Source organism: Pelodiscus sinensis, chromosome 19 (genome assembly GCF_049634645.1).
Source record: "Pelodiscus sinensis isolate JC-2024 chromosome 19, ASM4963464v1, whole genome shotgun sequence".
Taxonomy (NCBI): Eukaryota; Metazoa; Chordata; order Testudines; family Trionychidae; genus Pelodiscus; species Pelodiscus sinensis.
In genome coordinates, this window is record NC_134729.1 from 13,366,412 (window position 1) to 13,391,398 (window position 24,987).

The window sequence follows — 24,987 nt, forward strand, 5'->3', positions numbered from 1 at the left end:
ATCCCTGAGGCCCTTCCTGCCTGTGCACAACGAGCTGGCTGGGGCAGGCCCCTTCCCCAGCAGAACCGGCTGCTGTGGCTAACTGGGGTCCCTGCAGTGCGGGGCTGTATGTCTGTCTGCCCTCGCATTGTAGTAACCCTCTGCTTCCCAGCACCCCTCCTGGGAAATATGGGTGGGGAAACTGAGGCACGGGGGCACTGCAGCGACTGTTCCAGGCTGCCACTGACTCCCTGTGCAGACGTGGGCATCCTCCTTCCACCCGAGGGGGGGTTGAGAACAGAATGGGTAACTGAGGCTTCACTTCTGCCCTTCGTGCTCTTCTCCCATGAGGGTTTGCCAGCTGCCAGCCTGGCCCAGCACTGAAGTTCCCTGCAGTCCCTGAGGGATGGTTTCTTTGGGACCCAGAACAATCCCAGGCTGGCCCTTTGCTGTGGACACATGGCCTGGTTCCTTCCCCCCACCCTTGCATATGCCTGGAGCTGATGAAGGATTGCCGTACAGGGGGAGATCCTGGCCTGACCCCTGTCCTAGTGCCTGCCTTGGAGACCTGGGGGGGGTGGTCAAAAGGCAGGTGAGCAAAGTCAGAGGGTGGGCTGGGGAACAGGGACTAGTGGTTGGAGCAAGGGGTGGGAGCCAGGACTTCTGGGGTCCCCTCTCTGGGAAGGAAGTGGGGACTAGTGGTTAGAGCAAGGGAGGCCTTCCTAGAGATGGGTCCAGAACATAGGGGTCCTGCTTCCTAACGCCTGTCCTGGAAGGGGGAAGTAGGGTCTAGTGGCTAGAGCAGGGGCATTCTGGGAATTTGGGACTCCTGGATTCTCCTCCTGTCTTGGGGAGGCCCTGGAGTGTGAGTGCTTGCTGCTCACGTCCTTGCTCTGCCCCCTACTCTCCACTGTCCTTCCAGAGCTGTCAGCAGGGTGCCCCATCCTGGAATGGAGGAAGGGGTCAGGCACCTACTGCCTCCCTATTGCAGAGCTGACTTCACAGCTGTCCCAGGCAGTATCTGTTTTTCTGCTGGGCCCCCTGCCGGGCCCAGTCACCTGTGAAAGGAACATGCCGGCCCGATTTAGCTTCCACCTCCTGGGCAATTAGTGCTCCCTGCAGGACGGCTCCCTCTAATCCGTCCTGTGAACGGGCTGGAGGCCAGAACAGGCTGAACTCTGTGTGCGCCCTGGGCTGCTGCAGGGCTGGAACCCCCCCTCCACCCGCATGGACCAGCTGCCCTGGGCGGGGGTCTCGGGGATGGGACTCCCCACGGGAGCAGCAGCTGCACCTTTTCAGGCCTGTGTGATGCTGGGGAGCAGGGGGAGGTGGGGAGATCTGAGGTGGGCAGCCAGGACGCCGGTCTCGCCCCCATGGGCTGTAGGTTGGGTGAAGAGGGGGCCCTGCCAGTCCCGCACCAGCGGAACTCCCCGCTGCAGGACGACGCGGGGGAAGGCGGGTGGTCTCTATAGCGTTAACCGACGTGCTTTCGCTTATCGGTTAATCGATTCCGGATCCATCCCCGCCCGGGGTCCAGTGCGGGGCTGGCTCGGCTCGGACAGGCTGGTGTTTGAAGGGGCCTGGCGTAGGTGCTGGGCTCTTGGGTCGGAGGACACTTGACCCTGCAGGGCTCCCGTACGTGGCTTCTATTCAAGATGGCGACGCCCACGCATACGGTTCCCGCGCGGCGGCGCTCGAGGGGCAACATGGCGGCGCCCAGGCGTACGGACGCGGTCCTGACCCCGCGGGGCTGCCGTAGCCGGCCGGGCTGAACATGGCGGCGGCCAGGAGCGCGACAGCGGGGCGAGAAGGGCTCTGAGGCGCAGGTAGGAGCCGGGCGGGGCCTGGAGGGAGGGAGCGAGCGAGCGAGCGGGCGGGCGGGCGGGCGGGTTTTGTGGGGGCGGAGGGTTCCGTGGGGGGGTTCGTGTGGAGTTTGGGGGGGCTCGCTGGGGGGGGTTTCGTGGGGAGGTTCGCGGAGGGGGTTGGGGGGGTTCGTGGGGAGTTTGGGGGGGCTCGGGGGGGTTTCGTGGTGAGGTTGGGGGGGCTCGCGGGGGGGGGTTGGGGGGGTTCTCGGGGGGGGTCGTGGGGAGGTTGGTGGGGCTCGCGGGGGGAGGGGTGGCTGGGGGGGTTTCGTGGGGAGGTTCGCGGAGGGGGCTGGGGGGGGTTCGTGGGGGGGCTGACCCCGGCCCGTCTCCGCAGGCCCCATGGAGAGCGCGGCTGAGGGGTTCCCCGCCGCGGCGGTGGCGGCCGTGCTGAAGCCCAGCGCCGTCCTGCCCGAGGAGAGCCTGCGGGTGCGGGGCTACGACTTCGGGCGCGGGCTGGATCACCGGGCGCTGCTCCAGTCCTACCTCACCACCGGCTTCCAGGCCACCAGCTTCGGGCAGGCGGTGCAGGAGATCAACAGGATGGTGAGCGGGGGGGCGCGGGGGCGCCAGGACTCCGGGGCTCCGTGTCGCTCGCCGCAGGCAGGTCACTTCCCCGCTGCGAGGCCAGAGACCTGGGTGGGGGCCGGTGGCCTGGGCGTCTGCGCTCCCCGACCCAGCAGCCGGGCAGGCCCGTCTCTGCCAATACGCAGAACACCCAGCTGAGTGGGGCACCAAATTGCACGGTGCCCATGCAGCTGGGTGCTGCATATGGGCTGTAGCAGCCCCCTCCCCTGGCTGGCCAGCCCCCTAGCCCGTGGCTCTGTGGCAGCTCGGGTCCCATTCCCCAGCCAGGCCCCTGTAGGGTGGGTAGCCAACAGCTGGAGAGAAGCGGCTGTGTGGCTGTTCTTTGCTCCCCGGGCCCATGCCCCTGCGTCTCCCCCACCCTGCCTAGGGCTGCCAGCTCTCCCAACCAGACTCATTTGCAGCAGTGACGTTCGGTCTGGGAGAACTGGCAGCCCTCCCCCTGCCCCCACAGTCCCCTCAGTGCAGGGCTGTGTAGGGCATCAGCATGGATAGGGATGGCCCTGCTGATGTGGGGCTGCTCTGGTTCCCAGATCGCGGCGAAGCTGGAGCCTCTGGGGGAGGAGGAGGAGACCCGTGCAGACCTGAACCCCTGCCGCCGGCAGCCCTCAGGCTGCACCATCTTCCTGGGCTTCACTTCCAATCTCATCAGCTCCGGCATCCGCGAGACCATCCGCTACCTGGTGCAGCACAACATGGTAAGGCCCCTGCCCCCTCCAGGTGCTGAGCCCTGCTCCCGTGTCCCTCTGTGCCCTCTTGACACTAAGCACCTGCATCCAGAGGTGCCCCCGTATGTGTCAGGCTCTGCCACCCAGGCTGCTGTCATGGCCCCCCCATTCCCTTCACCCACCACAGAGCTGGGCTCTCCCACCTGATGAACAGTGGGAGGGCTCCCTGGGGTGGGGTTCTGACAGGCTGGGGTCCCTGTGCCATGCAGGTGGACGTGTTGGTCACGACAGCGGGTGGCGTGGAAGAAGATCTCATCAAATGCCTGGCTCCGACCTACGTGGGGGAGTTCAGCCTGCAAGGGAAGGAGCTTCGGGAGAGCGGGATCAACAGGTACAGGCGGGGCTGGGGTAACAGCTGGGAGGCAGGACTCCTGATTTGGGGGAGAATAGTGGCTAGTGGTTAGAGTCACGGGGGACTAGGAGTCAGGCCTTGTCAGTGCTTTAGGAGGAGAGTGCAGTCTAGTGGTTAGAGCAGGGGAGCCAGGACTCTCCTGGGTTCTGTCCCTGCTCTGGGAGTGGGGCCCAGGAATGAGAGGGGGAGGCTGGGCTCAGGAAATGATGCTCTAGAAGTGAAAGACGCTGTATTTGTTCTCAGCCCCTGGATCCATCCAGCCATGATCCTCTTTGTGCCCCCCCCCCCTGGGGATCAGGAAATGCCAGTGGTGTCCCTGTTCCTTGGGGTGGGAGGAGGGGCTGAGCCCAGCTGGGCTGGGGGGGGGGAGGGCTGGGGATGAACCTGCTCCTGTCTCCAGGATCGGGAACCTGCTGGTGCCCAACGACAACTACTGCAAGTTCGAAGACTGGCTTATGCCCATCCTGGACCAGATGGTCGCCGAGCAGAACATGGAGGTGAGGGCGGGGGGGGGAGGGGCTGCGGCTGTAGGACACTGGGAAGGTCTCTGACCTGATCCCTACTCAACCCCCTGCCAAAATACCTGGCATGTGCAGATGGGTGGAGGAAGGGGGCTGGGAGTCAGGGCTCCTGGGCTCTGGGAATGGAGTGTAGGGGAGGGGGGGTGTCCAGTGGGTTGAGCAGAAGGTGGGTGGGTGGGACACCAGGAATCAGGACTCTTGGGTCTTATACCTTGGGTGAGGCACATCCCTCTGTGACTCGGTTTCCCCATCTGCACCATAATGGGGAGAGCTGCCAGGTGGGGAGCTGTGAGGGTGGGCACCTTAACGTTGATAACGCCCCGCGGGCCCCAAGTCTCTGAGCTGGGGGGCAGGGCAGGGCTCGGGTCACTGCAGGGGGGCGCTTTCACTGCAGCTTTGGCCCTTGGGCCCTGCAGGGGGTGAAGTGGACCCCGTCCAAGATGATCGCACGGCTGGGCAAGGAAATGAACAACCCCGAATCGGTCTATTACTGGGCACAGAAGGTCAGTGGAGGGGGGTGGTCCTGTGCTTCAAGGGCGCTTCTGTTCATTCCCCCCAGGGTCCGGGCTAACCATGCCCAGGGTACAGCCTGGCTTAGCTGAACCCCCCCCCCCCCCCCGAGTGCCCCTCTAAAAGAGCCTGGCTGATGGGCTGCTTGGAGCGCTGCCCCTTTAAGAGCAGGCTAGATACTGGCACAGAAATGGACCAAGTCTTCCTGGGTCCCACCTGGTGGGGGGTGAGGATCAGCAGCCTGTTCCCTGGTCTCGTGCCCTTCTGCTTGGGGTGTGGGGCATCCACATCAGGGGGCAGCAAATCTCTCCCACCCCCTGGCTCCAGCTGCCCCCCTGACATGAGACAGTTTCCCAGTGGGGCGAGTGGTGGGCCAGACTGGGAGCGCTGGGGTCTAGTCCCAGCTCCGCCACTGGTCTGGTGGGAGGCCTCGGGCATGTCCCTTCCCCCTCTCTGTGCCTGTTTCCCTTCCTACCTGCTCTCTCTTCAGGCTGAGCTCTCTGGGGGAGGGCCCATCCCTTGGCATGTGCCTGATTGCTCAGGAAAAGGGTGTGTGTGTGGGGGAGGGGGGGATGCAGCTCTCGGCATGATGGGGTTCCCGCGCTCACTTGCAGGGGTCTGGACTGGACCATAAAATAGTGGCCCTGCTCCCCTACAAATGCTACTTTGATTTGAGGGAGTCTTCCCCCCATCAATTGCTGAAGGGGGGGATAATCCAGGCTCCCCCTCCCATCCCCTCTGTCCTGCCCCCACTCCCCATCTCATCCATGTGCCCCTTTGCAGAACAACATCCCGGTGCTAAGCCCGGCCCTGACAGACGGTTCCCTGGGGGACATGATCTTCTTCCACTCCTACAAGAACCCCGGCTTGGTGCTGGACATCGTGGAAGGTGATTTATCCCCCCTCCTGGGCACGGTGCTTTCTCCGCCCTTCCTGATCGCTCAGCGCCTCCCTCCCAGCCCCTGGCTTAGAGCAGGCCGGAATCGTGGGCCCCTCCCTATGGTGCTGGGGTGGAAGTGAGGGGATCCCCTTCATCTTGAGCTCCTGGGCACCCTCGCTCCAGTACGGCAGAGCCTACGGATCATCCCCCTGCTGAGCCCCAGACAGAGTCGGGGCCTCCCGGGTCCTACCCCTGCTCCGGGATCGGGGGGCGAGGCGGGGCAGGATTCCTGGGTTCTGTCCCTGGTGGCAGGAAGAAAGGGGTCACTGTGATATCTCTCTCTCTCTCTCTGGCAGATCTCCGCCTGATCAATACCCAGGCCATCTTTGCCAAGAAGACGGGCATGATCATCCTGGGAGGGGGGCTGGTCAAACACCACATCGCCAATGCCAACCTGATGGTGAGCCCCCCCCCCCGGGTTGGGCTAGCACAGGCCTGTCTGTCCTCTGCCGCCCCCCCACCCACCCAATAGGCTGGGCTAGGATGTGTTAAACCAGGTGTATGGAAGAACCATGCTCTAGCTGGAGGCCAACAGTCAATTCAGGGATTAAATGTAGCACCCAGATACTTGGGAGGTGGATCTGGGCTCCCACCCCGGTGTCACATGGGAGGTGGATCTGGGCTGCCCCCCAGGAGAACCCGCCCTGGTTCACACCCCCTCTCCCCGCCCTGCAGAGGAACGGTGCCGACTACGCTGTCTACGTGAACACGGCGCAGGAGTTTGACGGTTCCGACTCGGGGGCCCGGCCGGACGAGGCCGTGTCCTGGGGGAAGATCCGCATAGACGCCAAGCCAGTGAAGGTGGGTGTGGGGGCTGAGTGGGGAGGGGGCAGGGCGGGTCTGGGTGGCTGCACTCACGTCCCCGTCGCTCTCCTGCTGGCAGGTTTACGCCGACGCCTCCCTGGTTTTCCCGCTGCTGGTGGCTGAGACCTTCGCCCAGAAAGCCAACGCCTTTGTCTTGGAGAAACAGCACGACTGAGCCTGGCCCAGCAGGGCCCTGGACTGACGCCGTGTGTGGGGGGGGGCTGGATGGGGAGGCAAGCCCTGGGCCAGGAGCAAAGGGGCTGCTACCCAAGCTCAACTTCCTCTTCCCAGAGATTGCCCCCCAGCCTCTGGCCCTGTGCCGGGCTCGCTCTGGGATCCCTCCTGGGCCCTCAGACTGGGGGAAGGCAGGAGGGAAGTGGGGGAGGGGCTGGCTTGACCCCCTTCTCTCTTTAGCCCCCTGGAGCATGCCTGGGCTTCTGGGCCGGGCCCAGCTCAGCTGCTGCCCGGCGGGTGGCCCTGCCTGCCCGGGAGGGCTGTGACTCTCAGCGCACTGAGGCGTTAGGCCAGGGCAGGGTCATGACCTGCTGCCCACTGGGGGTTGGCAGAACCTGGCTCCCCCCCCCCCCCCTTTAGGCCCCATAGACTCATGATGGGGCCACTTCTTCCTTCTGGTCATTTCATTTACTGACTGGAGGCTTTGGGTGGCTGGGCCAGGCCTGGACCTGATGCTGCAGGGCCCATCTTAATGAAAACGATTTTATTATTGGCTTGTGGGAGAGAACAGCTGTGCTCCAGCATCCCCCCCCCCTCCGCATCTAGGTCTGCGCTGCCACTGGGGGAAAAGGGGGGAACCTCAGTTGAAAACAGCAGGGCAGATCCAGCAAGCCAGCTGTTCTCTCAGGTTAGCAGCTCATGCCCCTGCCCCCCAGCTTTGCTGTGCATGAACCGGAGCTGCTGTGTCCAGTGCCCCACCCGCAGAGTGGGGGAAAGCCCCTCGTGCCAGTTAACGGAGGAGGCCTGATGCTCCTAGCTCTAGGGCACCTGGGGGGAGCCCCACACGTGAGCTGGGCCCCTGCTATTGGCTCGGCTGAGCCCTTCCAGTGGGGGTCACTTGCTGCTGGAATGGCCCAGATGGCAGCTTGTGCCCAAGTGTGTGTGTGGGGGGCTTGGCACGTGGAAAGGAGGCCCTGCAGCAGTGGCTGTGCCCAGGCCTGGTGCCACCACTGGGCCTGGGTGCACCATGGGAGGGCCGGGGGATATAAAACCCCAAAGCCAAGGGGGTCTCATCCATGGAGAGGCTTTAATGTTAGTGCCTGGTCCCTTCTGCCACCGGCTGTGGTAACGGGGGGCATGCGGCTGTAAATAGGAGCTGTAGGGTCATGGGGCAGGGCCTGGGCTTCTGCATGGCTGGGGTCTGAGCTGCCGTGTAGGGCAAGAAGCCCGGCTCATCCCACCCCTGCCTGCCACGCAGCCCGCAGAGTCTAGAATATCCCTGCGCCGGACTCCAAGCCATGCCTCAATAAAACAGCTGCCCCAAAGCTGAGTCCGCGTGTGATTGGCTGGGTTGGGGGCCAGCTGCCCTGGCTCAACAGCCCAGCGTCGGCTCCTGCGCCTCGTGGGACTCCTCCCTCCAGAACCACACGTGGCCCTCGGTGGCAGTGAGCAGGCCCGGCTCGCTGGGGTGGAAGGAGAGGGACTGGACCACGCCCCGGCTGACTGGCAGGCTCAGTGTCAGGGAGCCCTGTGGGGGAGGGGAAGAGCGGAGTGAGAAGGGCTGGGGGGAGGAGGGGCCTGACCCCAGGGCAAGGAAGGGCCGGGGCCTAGACCAGCCCAGCCCCACTCACCTCCACCAGGTCCCAGAAATACACCTTCCCGTCCTCCGAGCAGCTGCCCACGTGCGTGTCCTTCTCGCTCAGGCAGCAATCCAGCTTGTAGGCCGTGTTCTTGTGGCCTGTGTATCTGGAGCAGAGCAGCCCAGTCAGGTCTGCAGGGGGGGAGCAGGGACCCCTCCCGCTGGACCCCCGCCAGCTCTCACCACTGGTGCGGATGATACAGCATCCTCCTGCCTCTGCTGGTAGTGAGTGTCCCAGGCTGGCTCTTGGCATGATGGGGGAGGGGTGGGACTGAGTTCAGTGAGGCAGGTGCCTAAATCCTTTGGGAGCTTCAGCAGGGGGGTAGCTCAGAGTCAATCGCTCACCTGCAGACCAGCTAGTGTCTGTACCCAGATGGGGTGGGAGGGCTACCCCAGACAGACACACGTGTGCGAGAGGGGACCTAGGACTGACTGCCCCGTGCTGGGGGCAGGGAGGGGGAATCTGCCCAGGAGATTAGGGGCTCACTTACTCTCCCAGCATCTCCCCGGTGTCCTTGTCCAGCAGGCGCAGGGTGGAGTCCAGGCTGGCGGCCAGCGTGCACTGCCCGTCCTTGCTGAAGCACACGCTGGTGACCGGGCCTGCACGGACAAAGCAGCAGAAGCGTGGGGGTGGGTGAAAGCTGAACCAGACAACACCCTGCGCTGGGGCTGGAGCCAGAGCCAAGCCAGTGCCCCGTGTGGGGAAAGGCCGGTGACTCATTCCTTGCCTGCCTGTCCCCCACGTTGGGGTAACAGGAGCTGGTGCCCCCTCCAGGGTGAAGGGGTTAATCCCGAGGGGGCATTTGTGCCTATGCTGGTGTAGGACTCCTGGGGAGTTCTCCAGCAAGTCCAGGCGGCTGTTTCCTACCCAGGCTCTGCTCTAGGGCCGTGGCCTGTCCTGGCTCGGCGGGGCTGCCTGGGGATTGCCATGGCCCCCACTGGCAGTAGCCGTTCTTTCACTTACTTCCAACGTAATCCGAGCACAGCTCCCCTGCACGCAGGTCGTAGCGCCGCACGTGGCCGTCCACAGAGCTGGGGGAGGGTTACAGGGAAAACAGAAAGTGAGGCCCAGCGGAGGCACTGCCAGGGCAGCGCCTAGGGATACAGGCAGCGGAGGGAGTCAAGCCCCTGAACCAGCTCCATTCCCACGTGTGGCACCCTGCAAAGGGCAAACCTGAGGCCACGTGTCTCTGATTGAGGGAATTCCTCTCCCAGCTCCGACAAGTCTTTGGTCTGAGCCTGGCTCCTCCAGCAGTTCTAACTCACACTGGGCTCTATAGCTCCCTTCAGCTCCCTTCCCCCAGTGGTGCCCCCCCTCACCCAGAGAGGATCTCGTGGTCCGACACTTTCAGGCTGGACACCCCGTCCTTGGCTTCGTCCAGGATCTGGATGGGCTCGGGTCTGCGTGAGCGGCAATCCCAGCACCGGATGCTAGAATCGATGGAGCCTAGGAGGGAGCACAGAGCGGAGGGAGAGTAACAGCCTGGCCAAGGCCCTCGCTGGGCCTAGCCCCCGGCTAGCGAGTCAGCTGGGGCACCTGAGCCGGTTTGCTCACCTGACAGGATCACAGTGGCCTCCTCGTTGAACTGCACACAGTTCACCTTCTGTGGGTGGAGAGAGGGGGTGGGCAGACAGCCGGGGCTGAGTAGAGTCGCAGCTGCAGCATGGGGCCCTGCACTTGCTGGGCCGTCCCCCAAGCAATTGCCCCAGCTCATCAGCATCTCCCCCTCCCATGCCACACCAACACTGCCCCCATCCCATCCCCTGCAGCTGCCCTCTACAAGCAACTCAACCCTGCTGCTTCACCACCCTGCAATGCTCACACACCCCTCTAGGCAGTCCCCCCTCGATTCAGTCCCTGGCTGGGAGCAAGGACCCTCCCAGGACTGGTGTAGTAAGCGAGGGAGCATCCAGCTGCACTGTGGCTTGTGCCGAGTCCCAGTGGGACAGGGAGAGGGCAGCTGGGCCCTTCCCCAACACGTAGCCGGCTGGCTGGCTGATGGGAACATGCATCGACCCCCAACCCAGGCAGCACAGCCATAACCAAACGGGCCTCACCCCAGCGTGGCCTCGGAACTTGCGGATCACCTGCCCAGTGGCCACATCCCACAGGACAACCGTTTTGTCAGCCCCGCAGGAGCAGAGCTGGCTGTTATCGAAGGAGCTGTGGGGGAAACAGGAAGACAAGGTTAGGCTCTACCATGGGGAGCTGGCCGTGCAGGGAGGCTTTGCATCTCTTTGGCATGTCGGTGTAGTTGTGCCTGTTTTACAGATGGGGAAACTGAGGCACCAAAGGGGGAGGTGCCACACAGCAAATCAGTGACAGAACACAACCCAGGAGTCCTCACTCCGCCTCTGCCATTAACCCCTTCCTCCCCCCACTCTAACCACTTCCAAACCAAACACTCTAAAGTGGTTTCACTCCTGAAATCCTGCCGGTTATGAGAGAAGTGGAGTCCACCCCCTGCCCTTACCCAGCCGCGTCCAACACTTCATAGCCATGGCCGCTGTAGGTCTTCAGGACGGTCCCCTTGTGGGGGTTCCACAGCTTCAAGGACTTATCGCTGCCACAGGTGAGACAGTAATTTCCATCCACTGTGGGAGATGGGACAAAGAACGATGCACAAGGACCATGTAAGAGCACAGCTGCCAGTGTCTGCCCCACATCCAGCATTTCCACCCCACACCTGCACTCTCCTCTCTGATGTCCACTCCCTCTGCATGGCTCCTTGCTAGCCAAACTCCTTCATGCATGCTCATCCGCTGTCCCCAAGCTCCCCAAAATGATGGGAGAACCTAAGAGCAGACCTACGCAGGGACACAGACTCCCCTCATTCCCACCAGGACACAATAGGCAACATCCTAACAGCGTAGGCCAGGGCTACTCCATACGCAGCCCGTGGTGCAGTTGGGGTTTACACGGGGCTCAACACACGGCCCACGGGTGGGATCCTTTGAACGTGGCCTCCACTGGGAACACATTCCAAACGGCGAGGCGTCTCCCAGGTGGGGTGAGCAGTGAAAGATGCAAGTGGACGGGCTGGCTGGAACAGACAGGTACAGGGTGCCAGTGTTTCTAGCCCCCAGGGAGGAGGTGTCGGGAGCGCCGGGGCACTGTGTGAAAGAAGCTGCGTGAAGCCCCATATATTTGCATGTACATTAAACTACATTTAAGTTGCGGCCCTCGGCATGTGCTGTGAGTATCATTGTGGCCCCTGGGGCTTTAAAGTTGAGTAGCCTTGGCCTAAGCTCTTGACATATGCTGGCAACAATGGGTCTCTAAATAGCCTTCACTGCGCTGACTTACTGCTCTAACCACTAGACCCCGCTCCCAGAACTGGGAACAGAACCCAAGAGTCCTGGCTCCCATTCCAATCTCGTAGTCCCCACTCTTTCATTTTATGGGACCCGTGAGGATGTGCTCACCATTAAATCGCACTGCCCTGACTGCTCCCTGTTTGCACTCCAGAGTCTGCACCAGCTTCTTTGGCAGCTCTGTCTTCTGGGGCTTCGGTTCAGGAAACGCCATGATGGGACCCAAGCGGCTGGGACCTGTGGCAATTCCCACGGGGGTAAATCTGGGAGAGCTGGACTCCGTTCGCGTGGGGTTGGTGACGCGACTCAACTGGGGCAGGCTGGGGGAGGGGTTACAAATTTCTCACCAGACTCCGGCCTTACAGGTGTCTCCCTGGGAGCAGGACTCACTCGCTCGGGGAAGCAGACGGTTCCGTCCTGGCTTAGGAAACAACCGGAAGGTGATTTTGTGGCTGTTGCTGCCACAGGAGGCAGGGCCAAAGGGGAAATCCAACCCCCTTTATATTTAGGGCCTGGCTAGGTTTGCAGGGTGGCCAGAGGTCACCCTCTGAAGACCCAGGGAGCCATAAGGGGCTTCACACATTTCCAGTCTCCTAGAGCCACCCCCTATAGAACGGTGCCCACTGTCCTTCAACCCCCTATGGCCTCTCCCCAGCCTGGCACCTATAGAGCCCCCTATAGCCACCCCAGGTCCTTCCAACCCCTACAGCCTATTACGGCCTCAATCATCCCAGAGCTTCCCCCGCCCCTATGGCCCCTCTTGCTTCCTCCCCCCACGTTGGTACCCGGGAAGAAGCCGGAAATTCCGCGTCCGGCTCCTATTCCCGTCCCCCGGCCCGCAGGTTCCGGCTCCCTTGGTTCCGCCCCGCCATGTCCCGCCTCCCCTGAGCAGGGACCCGCCGCGGGGTGTGTGTGTGTGTGTGGGGGGGGGATTCGCTGTCAGCCCCGGCTCGCCCCCTCCCCGCGTGGGGGCCGGCTCGGGACTCGGCTCGCGCCGCTCAGGGGTTTAACCGGAACCATCGCTTCGGGCCGGGGCGTGTTACACCGAACCGCGCCCCCCGCGCGAGCCAATGTCCAGCAACAGCATGGCGGACCCGCGCCGGCCCAACAAGGTGCTGAGGTGAGGGGGGGGGGGGGTTGAGCGATCGCTGCGGGGCGCCCCCCCCCCCCGGGGGAGCGGTCTGATCGCGGTGCCCAGCTGCGGGGGGGGGGGCAGTTGTCGGGTTCCCTGGCGCGTGGCCCGGAGGAGGGAAGCGGAGACCCCGGTCCCCCCCCCCCCCATGGCGGCCACGCCCCGCTCCCTCCCTCCGGCCTGGTCAGCGGAGGCGGGAGGCTCCGCATCTCACTGCCTGATTGTGCCCCAGATGAGACCCCCCCCCCCGCTGATTCCTGACCCCCCCCACCCCCCCGAGCTAGGGCTGGGCAGATCCCTGGTCCGCTGGGTGCTCCCGCGGGTGACCGGGGCTGAGTTAACGCTCCCTTCTCTCTGTCCTGACGCGCTGTGTAGGTACAAGCCGCCAACCACGGAGAACAACCCCACGCTGGAAGACCCCACTCCCGATTACATGAACCTGCTGGGGATGATTTTCAGCATGTGCGGCTTAATGCTGAAGGTGAGCAGGAAAGGAACGAGCGTCAGATCTGGGGCGGGCGCGGTGCCTTCTTGGCAAAGCAAACCCGAGCCACGTTACTCCTTATTACAAAGAACATTTGTGCCGCTGGGCACTGCAGCGCTGCCTTGACTCACAGCGCCTGTTCCCTGAACCAAGCGGCTGCTTTCACAGACTCCAAGAAAGATTGCAGAGCAGAAAGGGACTTCTAGACGCTACCTAGAATGTATCTGTGTTGTGCCAAAAAACCCTTGGCACCGAGCGAGAGCAATTGGCTCAACTGCAGGGCTACAAATAGTAGTGATTTCAACTGTTTCTGGCCAGTGGGAGCTGTGGCAATTGTGCTGGCTGTGGGAACAGTGCATGAAGTCTTCCCCCACTCCCATAAGGGGTGTGGCACAGAGAGACACATGAACCCAGCAGCCAGACACTTGGAGTGGCCTGGGACTACCATAGGCAGGGGGGACTTTGCCTGAGGGTCCTGGCAGATTGTGGCTGGATCCAAAGGCTTGGTGGGCCAGATTCAGCCATGAGCTGTATTTTGCCTGCGCCTGATCTTAAAAACCTCCAGTGAGAGGGATTCCACAGTCTTCCAAGATTAAATGACTTGGGAGATGGAAGGGGGAGGGGCTAAGCAACCTGTGGACTGCTGACCCCCTGGTCGTTTGCCTCAGTACTGCAGGGGGTCTGTGGAAAGTTTAAAAATAAAGGGCATTTCCTTTTCTTTCTTTTCCTGCCGCAGGGAGGGGGTTCCATGACATTTTAATAGATTGAAAAGGGGTCCATATGCTCAAAAAGGTTGGGAATCACTAGTCTAAGCCATTGCACTGAAACTGGGTGGAAAGAGGAGGGTTCGTTACTTCTAGTCCTGGCTGAGTGTGTAATGAGTAGAAAAGGAACTGGGAGTCAAGGCTCTTGTGGTCTCTTCCTGGCTGGGGGAGGGACTGTGGCCTAATGGTTAAATCAAGGGATTGGGAGTCAGGACACTGAAGTCCAACTCTAAGCTCTTGCTGCATGAGTCTGTGCAATGGTACTGGCTCTAACTCGCTTCCCAAGGGAGCAGGAACTGGGAACTTTGTCTAGTGAATGTTTGAAGAGTTTGGATGCTTGCCTGGTGCGGTTAGATAGTGAAGATATGGAGAGATCCGGTGAGGGCCCCCTTGGCAGCTCTCAGATGAGTTCCTCTGTGTTTCTAGCTGAAGTGGTGCGCTTGGATTGCCGTCTATTGCTCCTTCATTAGCTTTGCCAACTCCAGAAGCTCAGAGGACACCAAACAGATGATGAGCAGCTTCATGTGAGTCGTTGTCTTCCTTTGGCTTCTCATTCGTTGCCCATGGGAGTGGAAGATGCGTGTCCAAATGTGCCCACTTGCCTGTGCAGGGGCGATGGGTGGGGGAGCATAGATGTGTGCGTGTGTCATGGGCGCTAAACGCCCTTGGCGGAAAGACCTGGCCAGCCACTGATGGGGTGGCAAGTGGGGGGAGGGGGAGGGCCTGGTGCTGGCAGCAGGAGTTGCCCCTCCTCTCCCCCTCCAGCCACACTCACTGGCAGCAGGGGCCCCAGCTTGCTTTGCTCTCCTGGTGTGCTGCTCTGTGGAGGGGTGGCGGGACTGCCCCTGTACTCCCCAGCAGGAAATGGAGTGATGTGGCCAGGAGAGCCAAGTGAGCTAGAGCCTCCTTACTCCACTTCTCCTGCCATTGCCAGTGAGTGGGGGGGCGGGCGGGGCAGGGCAGTACAGACTCCTGTTGCTGGCACCTGACCCCCTGCCCCACTAGTCCCCTGTGCCGCCTCGGTTGGGGGAAGAGATGGGGAAGAAGTGGGGGAGGGCAGAGCAGGGGCAGGGCCTGGGGTATAGGGGGGTTGCCCTGCCACTTCCCCGGGCTGGGGAGGGTCATGTAGCTAGCACCCCCCACCAGTCCCTCCTCACCAGTGGCTGCTGCGTTGTGGTTTGAGCAGAGCTGTAGAAGCCGAACTTTTGGGGTCTGGGCCTAACTCTGCCCCTAATCCTGCATGATTTGTACTTTGACACTTTCCTGCTGCCTTGGTTTCTCCATCTGTGAAAGGGGGATAAATGGTGTGGTGATTAGTTCGGAGCCCTTGTTATCCGAGTGAGCAGCGAGCCAGTGCCCCCGCATGGTGCTTGGGAAGAGAGGCTGCTCTGTGGGAGACGCCAGGTTAGAATGAGATTCCGAACCAAAGTCTTGATCATTCTTGGATATTAAATTTCACGGCATCTTTTCCTAAAAGCTGAGCTGCGGGTGCATATCCTGACCAATCCCAACTCTGGTACCCACAGTCCTTTTCCTTAAACACCTGCCCTGCAGTTTTCCTTGAATGGAAGATTTTTCATCTCCTCTGAAATACTGGTGCAGAGTTTGATGCTAGGCAACGGCTGCCTTGCCCTGGAGAGACGGCTCCATTTCTGTGTGGTGAGCAAGCCGCATGCAGGGTCAGCAATGCAAACCAGGGAATCGTTCGCTGACATGCTGGTGCTGTATGAGACCTAGACATGAAGGGGGATGTTGAAATTAGGGATGTAAAATTCCATTTAAAATATTAACTTCTTAAACTGTTAACTGGCCTCTTGTGTTGTGTTGTGAGTTAGGGGTGCTGTTCCGGCTAGGCTGGGCACTGGTTGACTGGTTATCCCAGGAATCATGCTTACCTGGTAACCATGTAACCCTTTACATCCCTAATTGAAATAATAAATAAAACCTCCTGGTTGGTTTATTTTTAACATTATTCATTTTTTTCCTCTGGCTTCAGGTTGTCTATATCTGCTGTGGTGATGTCCTACCTACAGAACCCCCAGCCCATGTCCCCGCCATGGTGAGGAGATTACAGCTCCCTGAAAATCGCAACGAGAAACTGTCAGGGGAGAGGAAGGGCCCACAGGCTATAACCATCCGTGTGTATGAACACTGTGTTGAAACACTTGGGGATCTAAATAAACGGGTGGTTGCTGTAGGAGCTTTGATTCAAAAATAACCTCTGTGTGTGTGGAATGGGGCCTTTCAACTCTCTGTCTCCAGTTTCAGGAGCGGCTTAAGGTATTTACCACGTAACTGATATTTTGTGGTTCTTAGTCCCGTTTCCAAGGACCTGCATTGTAAATAAAACAACGAGGAGTCGATGGCACCTTAAAGACTAACACATTCATTTGGGCAGCAGCGTTCCTACGCTGGAACCCACTTTGTCAGTTGTATCTATGAATTTGTTAGTCTTTAAGGGGCCCCAGGTTGCCTTGATTTGCAGAAATAGGCTCACCTGGTGACCCCTCTGAAAACTGTAAAAGTAATTCACTCTGATCGGCGCTAACTGACTTGTTGACAGGACAGAGGACGAGTGTGGAATGAGTCACAAAGGTCTGGTCGACACTTGCACGGTTTTGCACTAAAAATCAGCCTTTTTCAATAAACACCTGAGGCGGTCACACGGACAAGCCTCGTTTTGGGTCCAGACCCCTCAGTCATAACGAGGTCATAAAGCCACTTCCCAGAGTCATCAGGGGTTTGGTGCTGAGGCCTTACTGTTGGCCTGCCGGTGTGGACACCTAGATCGCTGTAATTGGCCTCCGGAGGTGTCCCACAGTGCCTTGAGCGACCACTGCACTCACTGTGCAAACTCAGCCGCCCTGCAGGCATGCGCCCTGCCCCTTTCAGAGCTCCCTTCGCATAGCGCGGGATGTGCCGTGCTGCTCCAGGACACAGAAGCAGCTCACTCTGGAATGCTCCTGCTGTCTCCCATGATAGGAACAGAGGCAGGCCGGGGCGGAGGTTGGGATCTCTCCCTCCCGCAGTTGCTTCCTGCAGTTGCCTGCATTTCTGAGACAGCCTGCCTGCCGACACACTGTCCCCCAGCGTACACTGTCGGTCCACCACGCCCCACCCCCACTGTCACTCTCCCCACCATGGTTGGCTACGGGATTGAGACATCTGCACCTGCCCCAGGAGGCCCTGCAAACACTTCCCTAGGCCCACTGCTGCCAGTTGCATGGTGGGAGAGCGCCCACCGTGCACCGCTCTCCTGGTGGTGGCAGGAGCTGCTAGTGGGGATGTTCTCCAGCGACACCAGGGGTTAGGGAACTCGCAACAGAGCTTTTAAAGCGCTTGAATGGGGAAGTGGTAGAACATTAATGCAAACCTATGCCAGGGAAGATGTGCTCAATGTGGAGGGGGGGAGGGTCCTTGCCTTCTGGGGAGCATCGGGGAATAAGAGCTTGGTTGTGTTCATGCTGTATCTGCTGAGTGGACAGAGGAGATCAGTCTCACAGAGAGCTGCCAGCATCTTTTCACCTGCAAGAGAGCAACACTGTTTAGCTTCAGCGCAGCAGGCAGCTGTTGGCTGTAGTTCAGCTCGGAGGCCAGCAGAGGGAGGAATTTATACAAAACATGGGAGCTACGTCTAGACTGGCATGATTTTCCGCAAATGCTTTTAACGGAAAACTTTTCCGTTAAAAGCATTTGCGGAAAAGAGCATCTAGATTGGCACGGACGCTTTTCCACAAAAGCACTTTTTGTGGAAAAGCATCCATGCCAATCTAGACGAGCTTTTGCGCAAAAAAGCCCCGATTGCCATTTTCACCATCGGGGCTTTTTTGCGCAAAACAAATCTGAGCTGGCTACACTGGCTCTTTTGCGTAAAAGCTTTGTGCAAAAGGACTTTTGCCCGAACAGGAACAGCATAGTATTTCTGCAAGAAGCACTGATTTCAGACAGTAGGAAGTCAGTGTTCTTGTGGAAAGTCAAGGGGCCAGTGTAGACAGCTGGCAAGTTTTTCCGCAAAAGCAGCTACTTTTGCGGAAAATCTTGCCAGTCTAGATGCAGCCGGGATGTCTTGCAATAAGACTCGGCAAAGCCTCGGACCATTGGATTGCAACTGAGAGAACCCACCTCTCCCACTGGGGCCCCATTTAACTGGCTGTTAGATTGGTCCAAGCTACAGGCTGATAACTATAAAACAATGGCAGGAGTGGGGGGGGGGGGGGAGGGTGGATCCATATGCAGTTTTTTAAGTTGTACTCTCAATAAACACAGCACATTGCCTTTTCCCCTGAAAAGATCCCGCGTGCTTCTTATAAGCATAGCTCTGTCCTGTGGGGTCTGAGATGCTGGTGGACAGTCGCCTTTGCATTTCCTGCCTGTGTCAATCTTAGGCACTTATGACACTGGGACATTCTAAAGTTATAAGCTGCTCTGGAAACACCCCTCGGGAGCTGGAGTCCCTTTGTTTGTCCCTCCATTATAAGCTCAGTGCTTGTTGCCTTGGGCCAGGTTACATCCCCTTCAGCCGACAATCATCTTTGAATTCCCTCGTTGGTTTGTGCGATGAGTAGCATAAGGGGGCTCCTCGCAGATTGCGGGGACACAGTGGAATGGTCCCACCTTTGTCGCATAGCCTCTGTGCTGGAACAGTGGGGAACGGGCCCATAGTTGGGACCTTCCATCCAGATGCTGCTGCCTTATCCTCTGGGGCTGAGGATGCCTCGTGCGGGAAAGGCTGAGACGGGTGTTTGTAATGGGAGGTTTGATAATTTGCAGGCCTCGACAAACTATTCAATCTACTCGCCCGTGGTGAGTAGATTTCAGCCCAGCGCCCCGTTTACCGGCGGCATGCGCATGCGCAATGCGGGTCTTGCTCATGTGCAGTGCAGGGCTGGTGAGCGGATTTTGCCGCGATCGTCGAGCCCTGATCATTAGAAACAGACAGCTGGGTTTGTGATAACCGAAAGACCCACATGGTATCTTGCCTGCTGGGTGCAAAGGTTGTGGCTCTCTCTCGAGATATCTAAGACAGTTAGGCTATGTCTACACTGCAAGGTTTTTGTGCAAAAATCTGTGGAGCGTCTACACCTCAAATGCACTTTTGTACAAGTAAATCAGCAGTAAAACAGCAAAACAGAGGGCTTTTGCTGGTGTGGGTAAAACTCCTTCTATGAGGCATAATTCTCTATTGCGCAAAAAGGCAAGTGTGGACGCTCCAGAGAGAAAAAGCTCAGGTGCTCTGATGGCTATTCTGTGAATGGCCATCAGAGCTTTCTTGCGCAAGAGTGTCCATGCAGTGTGGATTCTCTCTTGTGCAAAAGCACATCACTTTTGCAATGTGCTTTGAGGTGTGGACGTGCTCTTGTGCAAGATGTTTTTGCGCAAAAACGCTTACGCGAAAGGCTTCTTGCGCAAGAAGCCTGCAGTGTATAATGGCCTGTAAGGCTACATCAACCTGATTTCAGTACCAGCAAAATGGTTGAAACTACACTAAAAAACAGAATTGTCAGAGACACCAAGGAAAATGATTTGTTGGGGGGAATCGTCAGCCTAGTTTCTGTGAAGGGAAATCAGGCCTCACAAGCATGTGGACAAGGGTGTTCAAGTGGATCTAATGTACTTAGATTTTCTGAAGGCTTTGGCATGGTCATTCACTAAAGGTTTGTGAGCAAAATAAGCTGTCATGGGGTGAAAAAGAAGATCCTGTCATGGATAAGGAACAAGTTAAAAGATAGGAAACCAAGGGTAAGAATAAATGGTCAGTTTTCTCAAATGAGAGGTGTGAATAATGGGCGTCCCCATGTGGCTGTACTGGGTGTGGGACTATTCAACTTATGATCTGGAAAAAGCAGCAAACAGGAACAGCAGCAAACAAAAATTTGCAGAGGATACAAAATGCTCAAACTAGTTTAAGTGCCAGGCAGATTCCAAAGAGTTACAAAGGGATCCCACAAAACTTGGTAACTGCACAACAAAATGGTAGATGGAATTCAATGGTGATCAGTGTAAAATACTGCAGGTTGGAAAACACAATCTCCATTACACATACAAGAAGATCGGGTATAAATTAGCGGTTACCACACAAGAATGAGATCTTGTGATGATTGTGAACAGTTCCCTAAAATATCATATTGCCTGTATATAAATGCATGCGACACATCTAGAATGCTCGCCTCATCTCGAAAAACAACAAAACAAAACATGGGAATTGGAAAAGGTACAGAGAAGGACAACAAAATGATTAGGGGCATAGAACAGCTTCCATATGCAGAGAGATGCATAAGACTGGGAATCTTCAGCTAGGACAAGAGATGACTCGGGGTATTGGGAATAAGGGCTAATGTGTGGGTTTGTATTTAAATGTTTAGTTACACATGATTCTAGTGGATTGTTTGTGAAAGCCATTTGTGTTGGGCATCTGCTTTGCACTGGCCTTTTAAGGCTAAAGCCCAGCCTTGGGACAGGCTGAGGCTGATACTGCCAGTTAGGGCCCAGCTGGGGGCTGTATAAATAAGGGCTCCAGGAGCCAAGAGAGACTCTCTTGCTCCAGCAGGAGAAGCAGGAAGGGCCTGACTGTTAAGGGAAGCTTAGTGGCTTCCCAAGACAGAGAGGAAAGGCAGGCAGGGCTGGGGACTCACTCCCAGACTGCAGGGCCTGAGGCAAGGCCTAGAGTACTAGGGCTGCAGGGGGGCAGGCAGGATAGGAAAAGGCAGCAAGTTCACACCCTCTTGCCTAGGATGAGTGGCCACTTCAGGCTGCAGTTTACCCCTGTGGCAGGGGCTACATGAAGACTGAAAATGGGTCACTGAGGCAAGGTGGGAACAGGGGGATTCAGGGTTCCCTGGGACCCCAGAGTGCAGAGACTGATAAACACCCCTCCTCTCCAAAGGGGACTGACACACACTGGGATGGGTACTGCCGGAGGACAGTGTCTTGAAGAAGGCGGCGTGGGTCCAGACTGGGGCGCGTGGAGTAAGGACATGGGGAGACACCAGCCAGAAGGAGGTGCCCTGTGGGCTGCTAATTCCCAGTGCTACTGGAAGGAGGTGCCGTGGCAGTGTGTCCCGCCCTGTGGCACCATTCAAGATGGAGTCATTGAACGCCATTTTGAGCAGAAGGTCAGTCAGCATCTAGAGAACGCTGAGATGAGCTGAGCTGGTTCTTACCGGATGGAACCGGTTTTTCCCGCCGGAACGGCCCCTGAACATTCCATCACCTCAGAGGTTTCGCGCCACAGAAGCGCTACCAGGCTCTGGGGGTGGGTGGCTTGTGGCCTTAGGATTATTCCATTCCCTCGCCACCCCGTCAGCCACAGACCGCAGCCTCACAGCTGTGCCGAGGGAAGGGGAAGATTTACTGACTATCAGAGATCCACTGTCACCCATCAACATTCCCCGCTGGGCTATCCCGGGAGTTCCTCCCCAAAAGCTTCCCATTAGCTTAAGGATTGAAGGGCCCAGGCCTCGACCTGTGCGTGGCACCCATCAGCGCCTCTAAAATGTCAAAGGGGTTTATTGCTTTTGGGGTCTTTTCTGTCGTCTTTATTGGCCAAAGAGGGGTTTGGACCCAGGCGACATGCCTCCCTGCTAGACTCCCTGCACTCTTGTACAGCTACTGGTTGAGTTAGGGATGCGCACTATTGTTCTTTGTTTTCAGTTCTCATTTGAAATCTCCCATTTTCCCAATTATTGTAATTTAATCCCTTAATACAGTTGTGAAACTTACCTGCAGTGTCCTTCATCACACTGGGAGGGTGCCCAGAGTAATTATTGCCTCCCGGTGACAGACAAGAGGAAAGGGGGTTTGCATCCTCTGAACCAGGGGCTACCCTGATACTGGGGTCACCTTCTTGCTTCTTGTTTTTCCTGGTTACCCTTGTCCCCTGGGTAACAGGGGAATATGATAGAGGTCTATGAAGTGGGTGGCTGCTGACCCACAAAATCAGTTGGGAACCGAACACAAGTGAGAAAACAAAAAAAAAAAACAACCCAAAAACCCCAAACCCTCACTCACGTGGCACTGACTAGTAGATTTTTTGTTCTCTAGCCCTTTGGTGGGGCAGCAGGAAGGCTGGAGTGTGAGCACGGGCTCCCCAAATGCCATGAGCCTTGGGGGCCGCCACCCCGGTCTATAAAATTGTTACTAGCCTGGAGAAAGTAAATAAGGAGTGTGGTGTTATCTGATTAAAATAGGATCATGGAGATAGGGGGTGGGGAACATAAGGCCCAGATGTGGTCCTGGCTTCCCCTAGCTTGCATGGATCTGGTTCCCAGGGCTCAGGGCTTCCCATCCCCAGCATTAGGGAGCCTGAGCTGGGATGCCAGACCCTGCCATCTTCTGTGGGGCTGGCACACACACAACTTGCTAGACTGAGCCCCCTTCAGGAGAGGGGAAAATGGGAGTGAATTTCTCCTTCTCAGTCAGGGGCCTTCTCAGTCAGAGAGGGGTTTTGGTTTTTGCTACACAGTATGTCACATTTTGGAGGGACAATTCAAGTGGCTGATTAAAAAAAAAAGTGGGTCACAACAGAAGGTGCCCCTCTACACCGAATGGACTTCCATGTGCATGTTCCATCCGAAGTAATGACCGGAGCAGGCTCTGGGCTGGGCAGGAGATTGGGGTGCAGGGTGCTGGCTCTGGGAGGGCATTTGGATGCAGGGGGTAAGGGAGGCATTTGAGCTCTGAGAGTTTGGGTCTGGGAGGTGGGTTAGAGTGCAGGCTCTGGGACAGAGTTTATGGGGAAAGAGGTTCAGGGGAGAAAGTGGGGCCTGGAGCAGCATGGTTGGTCTGACTGTGTTTCCAAGCCGCTAGAGGCAGATAAGGGCTGGTAAGGGCTGACACGTGGACAACACCATCTCCTGGATCAGTAGCCTCACTGCGATCTGGAGAAAGATCTGCTTTCCTGTTTGTTTCTTGTTCAGAAGAGCCTCTTCTCAGAAAATGATGAGACATTAGAGCTTCCCCACGTTAGATGACCAGTGACAGGAAGATTCAATAGGAACCCCAGCCCACTGCAATCTCTGACCAGTATGTCAGCAACCAGCCACTCAGTGTGGGCTTTCTTAAGTTTTCCTGAATACAGGATTGAAACCGTTAATTGTGACCAGAGCCATAACACCCATTAATACTAATGAGAGGGAAGGAACACGGGCCAGAATAGGGAAACAATAGCTAGGTTAACAAAAATTATTGAGCTAAGTTAAATCTATGCATTTTGGTGGTGACAGACAATGTTCACGCTAGAGCTCTTAAGAAACTAGGCAAAGCAACCTCTGAACCATTGGTAATAATCTTCCAGCTCTCATGGAGGATGGGTGAGGTTCCTAACAAGGGCAGACATGGTACTTGTCTTGAAAAAAGAGCAGAACTGGGGAATGATGAAGCAACCAATTTATTAAACCTTCGAGGATAATAAGGTGATAAGCAACAGCCAACATGGATTTGTCAAGAACAAATCATACCAAAGCGAGGCAATTTCCTTCATAGGCATCCAACCTAGTGGATGGGGTCAGAAAGCGGTACAATTTCAAAAGTTTTTTCTGACTCCAACTAAGGAAACCTGCTAGTTTCCTCTTGTCCATATAGAGGTTGCAAGGCCAGTCGGGGACTTATGGAGACTCAATGGCTCGGCAGCAGAACTGCAGAAACCGGTCTGAGGTTTCTGGTGGACCACAAAGAGAATGTGAGTCAACAGTGTGAGGCTGTCAATAAAAGGCAAATGTCATTCTGGGATGTATAACCGGAGTGGGGTGGGTAGAGATGGGAGGTGACGCTATTTGGTGTGGGAGTACCATGTCCAGATTTGGGCGCTGATCTAAGAGAAGGATGAGGACAAACAGTACAGATGCAAGGAGAGCAAGAGAAATGAGCAGAGGGTTAGAAAAGATGACCCATGAGGTAAGGTTGAAAGAATTGGGCATGTTTTGTGCAGAGAAGAGATTTGATAACACTGCAAATATGTAAAAGGTTGTTATAAGAGGGACAGTGATAAGTGGCACCCAGGTCCCCCAAGGGTAGGACAAGAAGGAACCGACGTAGTCAGCAGCAAGGCAGAAGCCGGTTAGATATCAGGAAAAACTTTCTAGCTCTGAGGATGGTTCAGCAGAGGAACACACACTGAGGGGGTTGTGGAGTCCCTGTCAGTGTAGGCTTTAAGAACAGGTTGGACAACACCTGCCAGGGATGTTCTAGGTCCACTTGGTCCTGCCTCAGCACCTGGAGGTGGATTGTTCGAGCTCCTTAGGTCCCCTGCAACTCTCCATTTCTGTGATTCAGTGAAATGAGGCTGGGCCATCTGCACTGTGCTCGGTTTTCCCCATAGGGTCTCACTGCAAAGTAACGGAGTATGGGGCTGGAAGATAAGGGAGGCAGCAGGAGGGAGGGCAGGGCAGGCTGGACAGTGTTTTGCTGTGTCGGCACTCTAGGTTGATATGATCTGAAACAAGGGCTTGAGTCACTTTTGCTTCCTGCCTAATTTCCCCAAAATAAGGAAGCTGCAAAGCTCAGAGCCCTCAGAGCTCAACCGCTCCTGAGAGTGTCGGAGCCACCATGGGACCCCGCGGGGACGTGCGTCCATTGGGTGAGTGGAACAAAGTCCATGGGCTGGACTCAGGGGTGGGGCCCGGAGAGCCCAGAGGGGTCCATGTGTCCATCTGCACGAGAGCTGGAAGGTGTGTGCTCCAGCGGGGGAAGACACAGCTGGGCTAGCTCTCGTCTAGCTGCGTGCTACACAGAGAAGTGTCCTCATAATGGTGGGAGGGGCTAGCTACCCTGAGTGCCTACCAGTGGCCTTGGACAGGGATGTGGTCGGGGCAGGGAGCCTCTCCTGTTACTTGCCCAAACACGGCCACACTTCTGTTTCTCATACGCCAGCTGGTCAGAGCAAGCCCAGGTAAGTCTCCTAGAGCTCAAATTTACACCTACATTGGTGTGACAGGCAATTTCCTCTGCTCCCTCCCGTGCTCATGTTTCACTAATGGAGACTCCATCCAGACTTGCTGAAACATGCTTAGATTTATGGGTCAGATTCCTGGGGCTGGCTCAAAGGGACTCACCGTGAGACCAGAGCCTGGATGGGTCTAAGATGCTTTCAGCCATGTTCCCAACCACTGAATCCCAGGCGATAACAGGATCAGTCTGGTGCCTGCAAGCAGCCTAAAGCCTTCCCTGATTTCTCCTGAAGCATCCTAGGCCCAAGGGACCAT

At 57.5% G+C, this 24,987-nt stretch overlaps 4 protein-coding genes across 12 annotated transcripts in view; 3 read left to right on the top strand and 1 right to left on the bottom strand.

The window, feature by feature from the left end:
- The first annotated feature begins 1,648 nt into the window (after positions 1-1,648).
- Positions 1,649-7,780, top strand: DHPS (deoxyhypusine synthase). Its single transcript, XM_075902427.1, has 10 exons — positions 1,649-1,805; positions 2,179-2,387; positions 2,960-3,124; positions 3,364-3,485; positions 3,907-4,003; positions 4,444-4,530; positions 5,321-5,426; positions 5,774-5,877; positions 6,153-6,278; positions 6,361-7,780. The coding sequence occupies exons 2-10, from the start codon at positions 2,184-2,186 to the stop codon at positions 6,454-6,456; spliced, it is 1,107 nt and encodes a 368-aa protein (XP_075758542.1). The 5' UTR covers positions 1,649-1,805; positions 2,179-2,183; the 3' UTR covers positions 6,457-7,780.
- On the bottom strand, positions 7,524-12,186 carry WDR83 (WD repeat domain 83). 2 transcript variants are annotated; one of them, XM_006111860.4, is made up of 10 exons: positions 11,773-12,186; positions 11,521-11,646; positions 10,569-10,689; positions 10,153-10,258; positions 9,650-9,698; positions 9,415-9,541; positions 9,059-9,126; positions 8,586-8,694; positions 8,087-8,201; positions 7,524-7,983 (listed from the first exon to the last, which is right to left on the bottom strand). In XM_006111860.4, exons 2-10 carry the CDS (start codon positions 11,621-11,623, stop codon positions 7,828-7,830), a joined length of 954 nt encoding a protein of 317 aa, XP_006111922.1. In that variant the 5' UTR covers positions 11,624-11,646; positions 11,773-12,186; the 3' UTR covers positions 7,524-7,827. The 2 variants fall into 2 exon arrangements, with proteins under 2 accessions (XP_006111922.1, XP_006111920.1); XM_006111858.4 differs by having other exon boundaries at positions 11,757-12,186.
- Positions 12,187-12,333: 147 nt separating this feature from the next.
- On the top strand, positions 12,334-15,989 carry WDR83OS (WD repeat domain 83 opposite strand). The gene is made up of 4 exons (XM_075902430.1): positions 12,334-12,529; positions 12,917-13,022; positions 14,216-14,313; positions 15,786-15,989. The coding sequence occupies exons 1-4, from the start codon at positions 12,480-12,482 to the stop codon at positions 15,850-15,852; spliced, it is 321 nt and encodes a 106-aa protein (XP_075758545.1). The 5' UTR covers positions 12,334-12,479; the 3' UTR covers positions 15,853-15,989.
- A 150-nt stretch (positions 15,990-16,139) lies between these two features.
- The window catches only part of LOC102453197 (adhesion G protein-coupled receptor E3-like), a 58,475-nt gene continuing 49,627 nt past the window's right edge, over positions 16,140-24,987 (top strand). For 6 of the 8 annotated variants that reach the window (XR_012896659.1, XR_012896660.1, XM_075902420.1 and 3 more), the window contains exon 1: positions 16,140-24,674. Coding sequence is in view for 6 of the 8 variants with exons in the window: in XM_075902420.1 (XP_075758535.1) it covers positions 24,584-24,674 (91 nt within the window). In the remaining 2 variants the exon portion in view is untranslated. The remainder of the gene's footprint in view (positions 24,675-24,987) is intronic. The other 2 variants (XM_075902425.1, XM_075902424.1) reach the window with 1 other exon arrangement.

Bases quoted from the DNA above. Each gene is read 5' to 3' on its own strand.
- WDR83 (XM_006111860.4), bottom strand. From the start codon at position 11,623: ATGGCGTTTCCTGAACCGAAGCCCCAGAAGACAGAGCTGCCAAAGAAG. The intron at 10,690-11,520 runs GTGAGCACATCC...CATCTCCCACAG, and splicing joins CAGGGCAGTGCGATTTAATG to TGGATGGAAATTACTGTCTC. The intron at 9,127-9,414 runs GTGAGGGGGGGC...ACCCTCCCCCAG, and splicing joins GACCACGAGATCCTCTCTGG to CTCTGTGGACGGCCACGTGC.
- WDR83OS (XM_075902430.1), top strand. From the start codon at position 12,480: ATGTCCAGCAACAGCATGGCGGACCCGCGCCGGCCCAACAAGGTGCTG. The intron at 12,530-12,916 runs GTGAGGGGGGGG...CGCGCTGTGTAG, and splicing joins CGGCCCAACAAGGTGCTGAG to GTACAAGCCGCCAACCACGG. The intron at 14,314-15,785 runs GTGAGTCGTTGT...CTCTGGCTTCAG, and splicing joins CAGATGATGAGCAGCTTCAT to GTTGTCTATATCTGCTGTGG.
- DHPS (XM_075902427.1), top strand. From the start codon at position 2,184: ATGGAGAGCGCGGCTGAGGGGTTCCCCGCCGCGGCGGTGGCGGCCGTG. The intron at 5,878-6,152 runs GTGAGCCCCCCC...CCCGCCCTGCAG, and splicing joins TCGCCAATGCCAACCTGATG to AGGAACGGTGCCGACTACGC. The intron at 6,279-6,360 runs GTGGGTGTGGGG...TCCTGCTGGCAG, and splicing joins TAGACGCCAAGCCAGTGAAG to GTTTACGCCGACGCCTCCCT.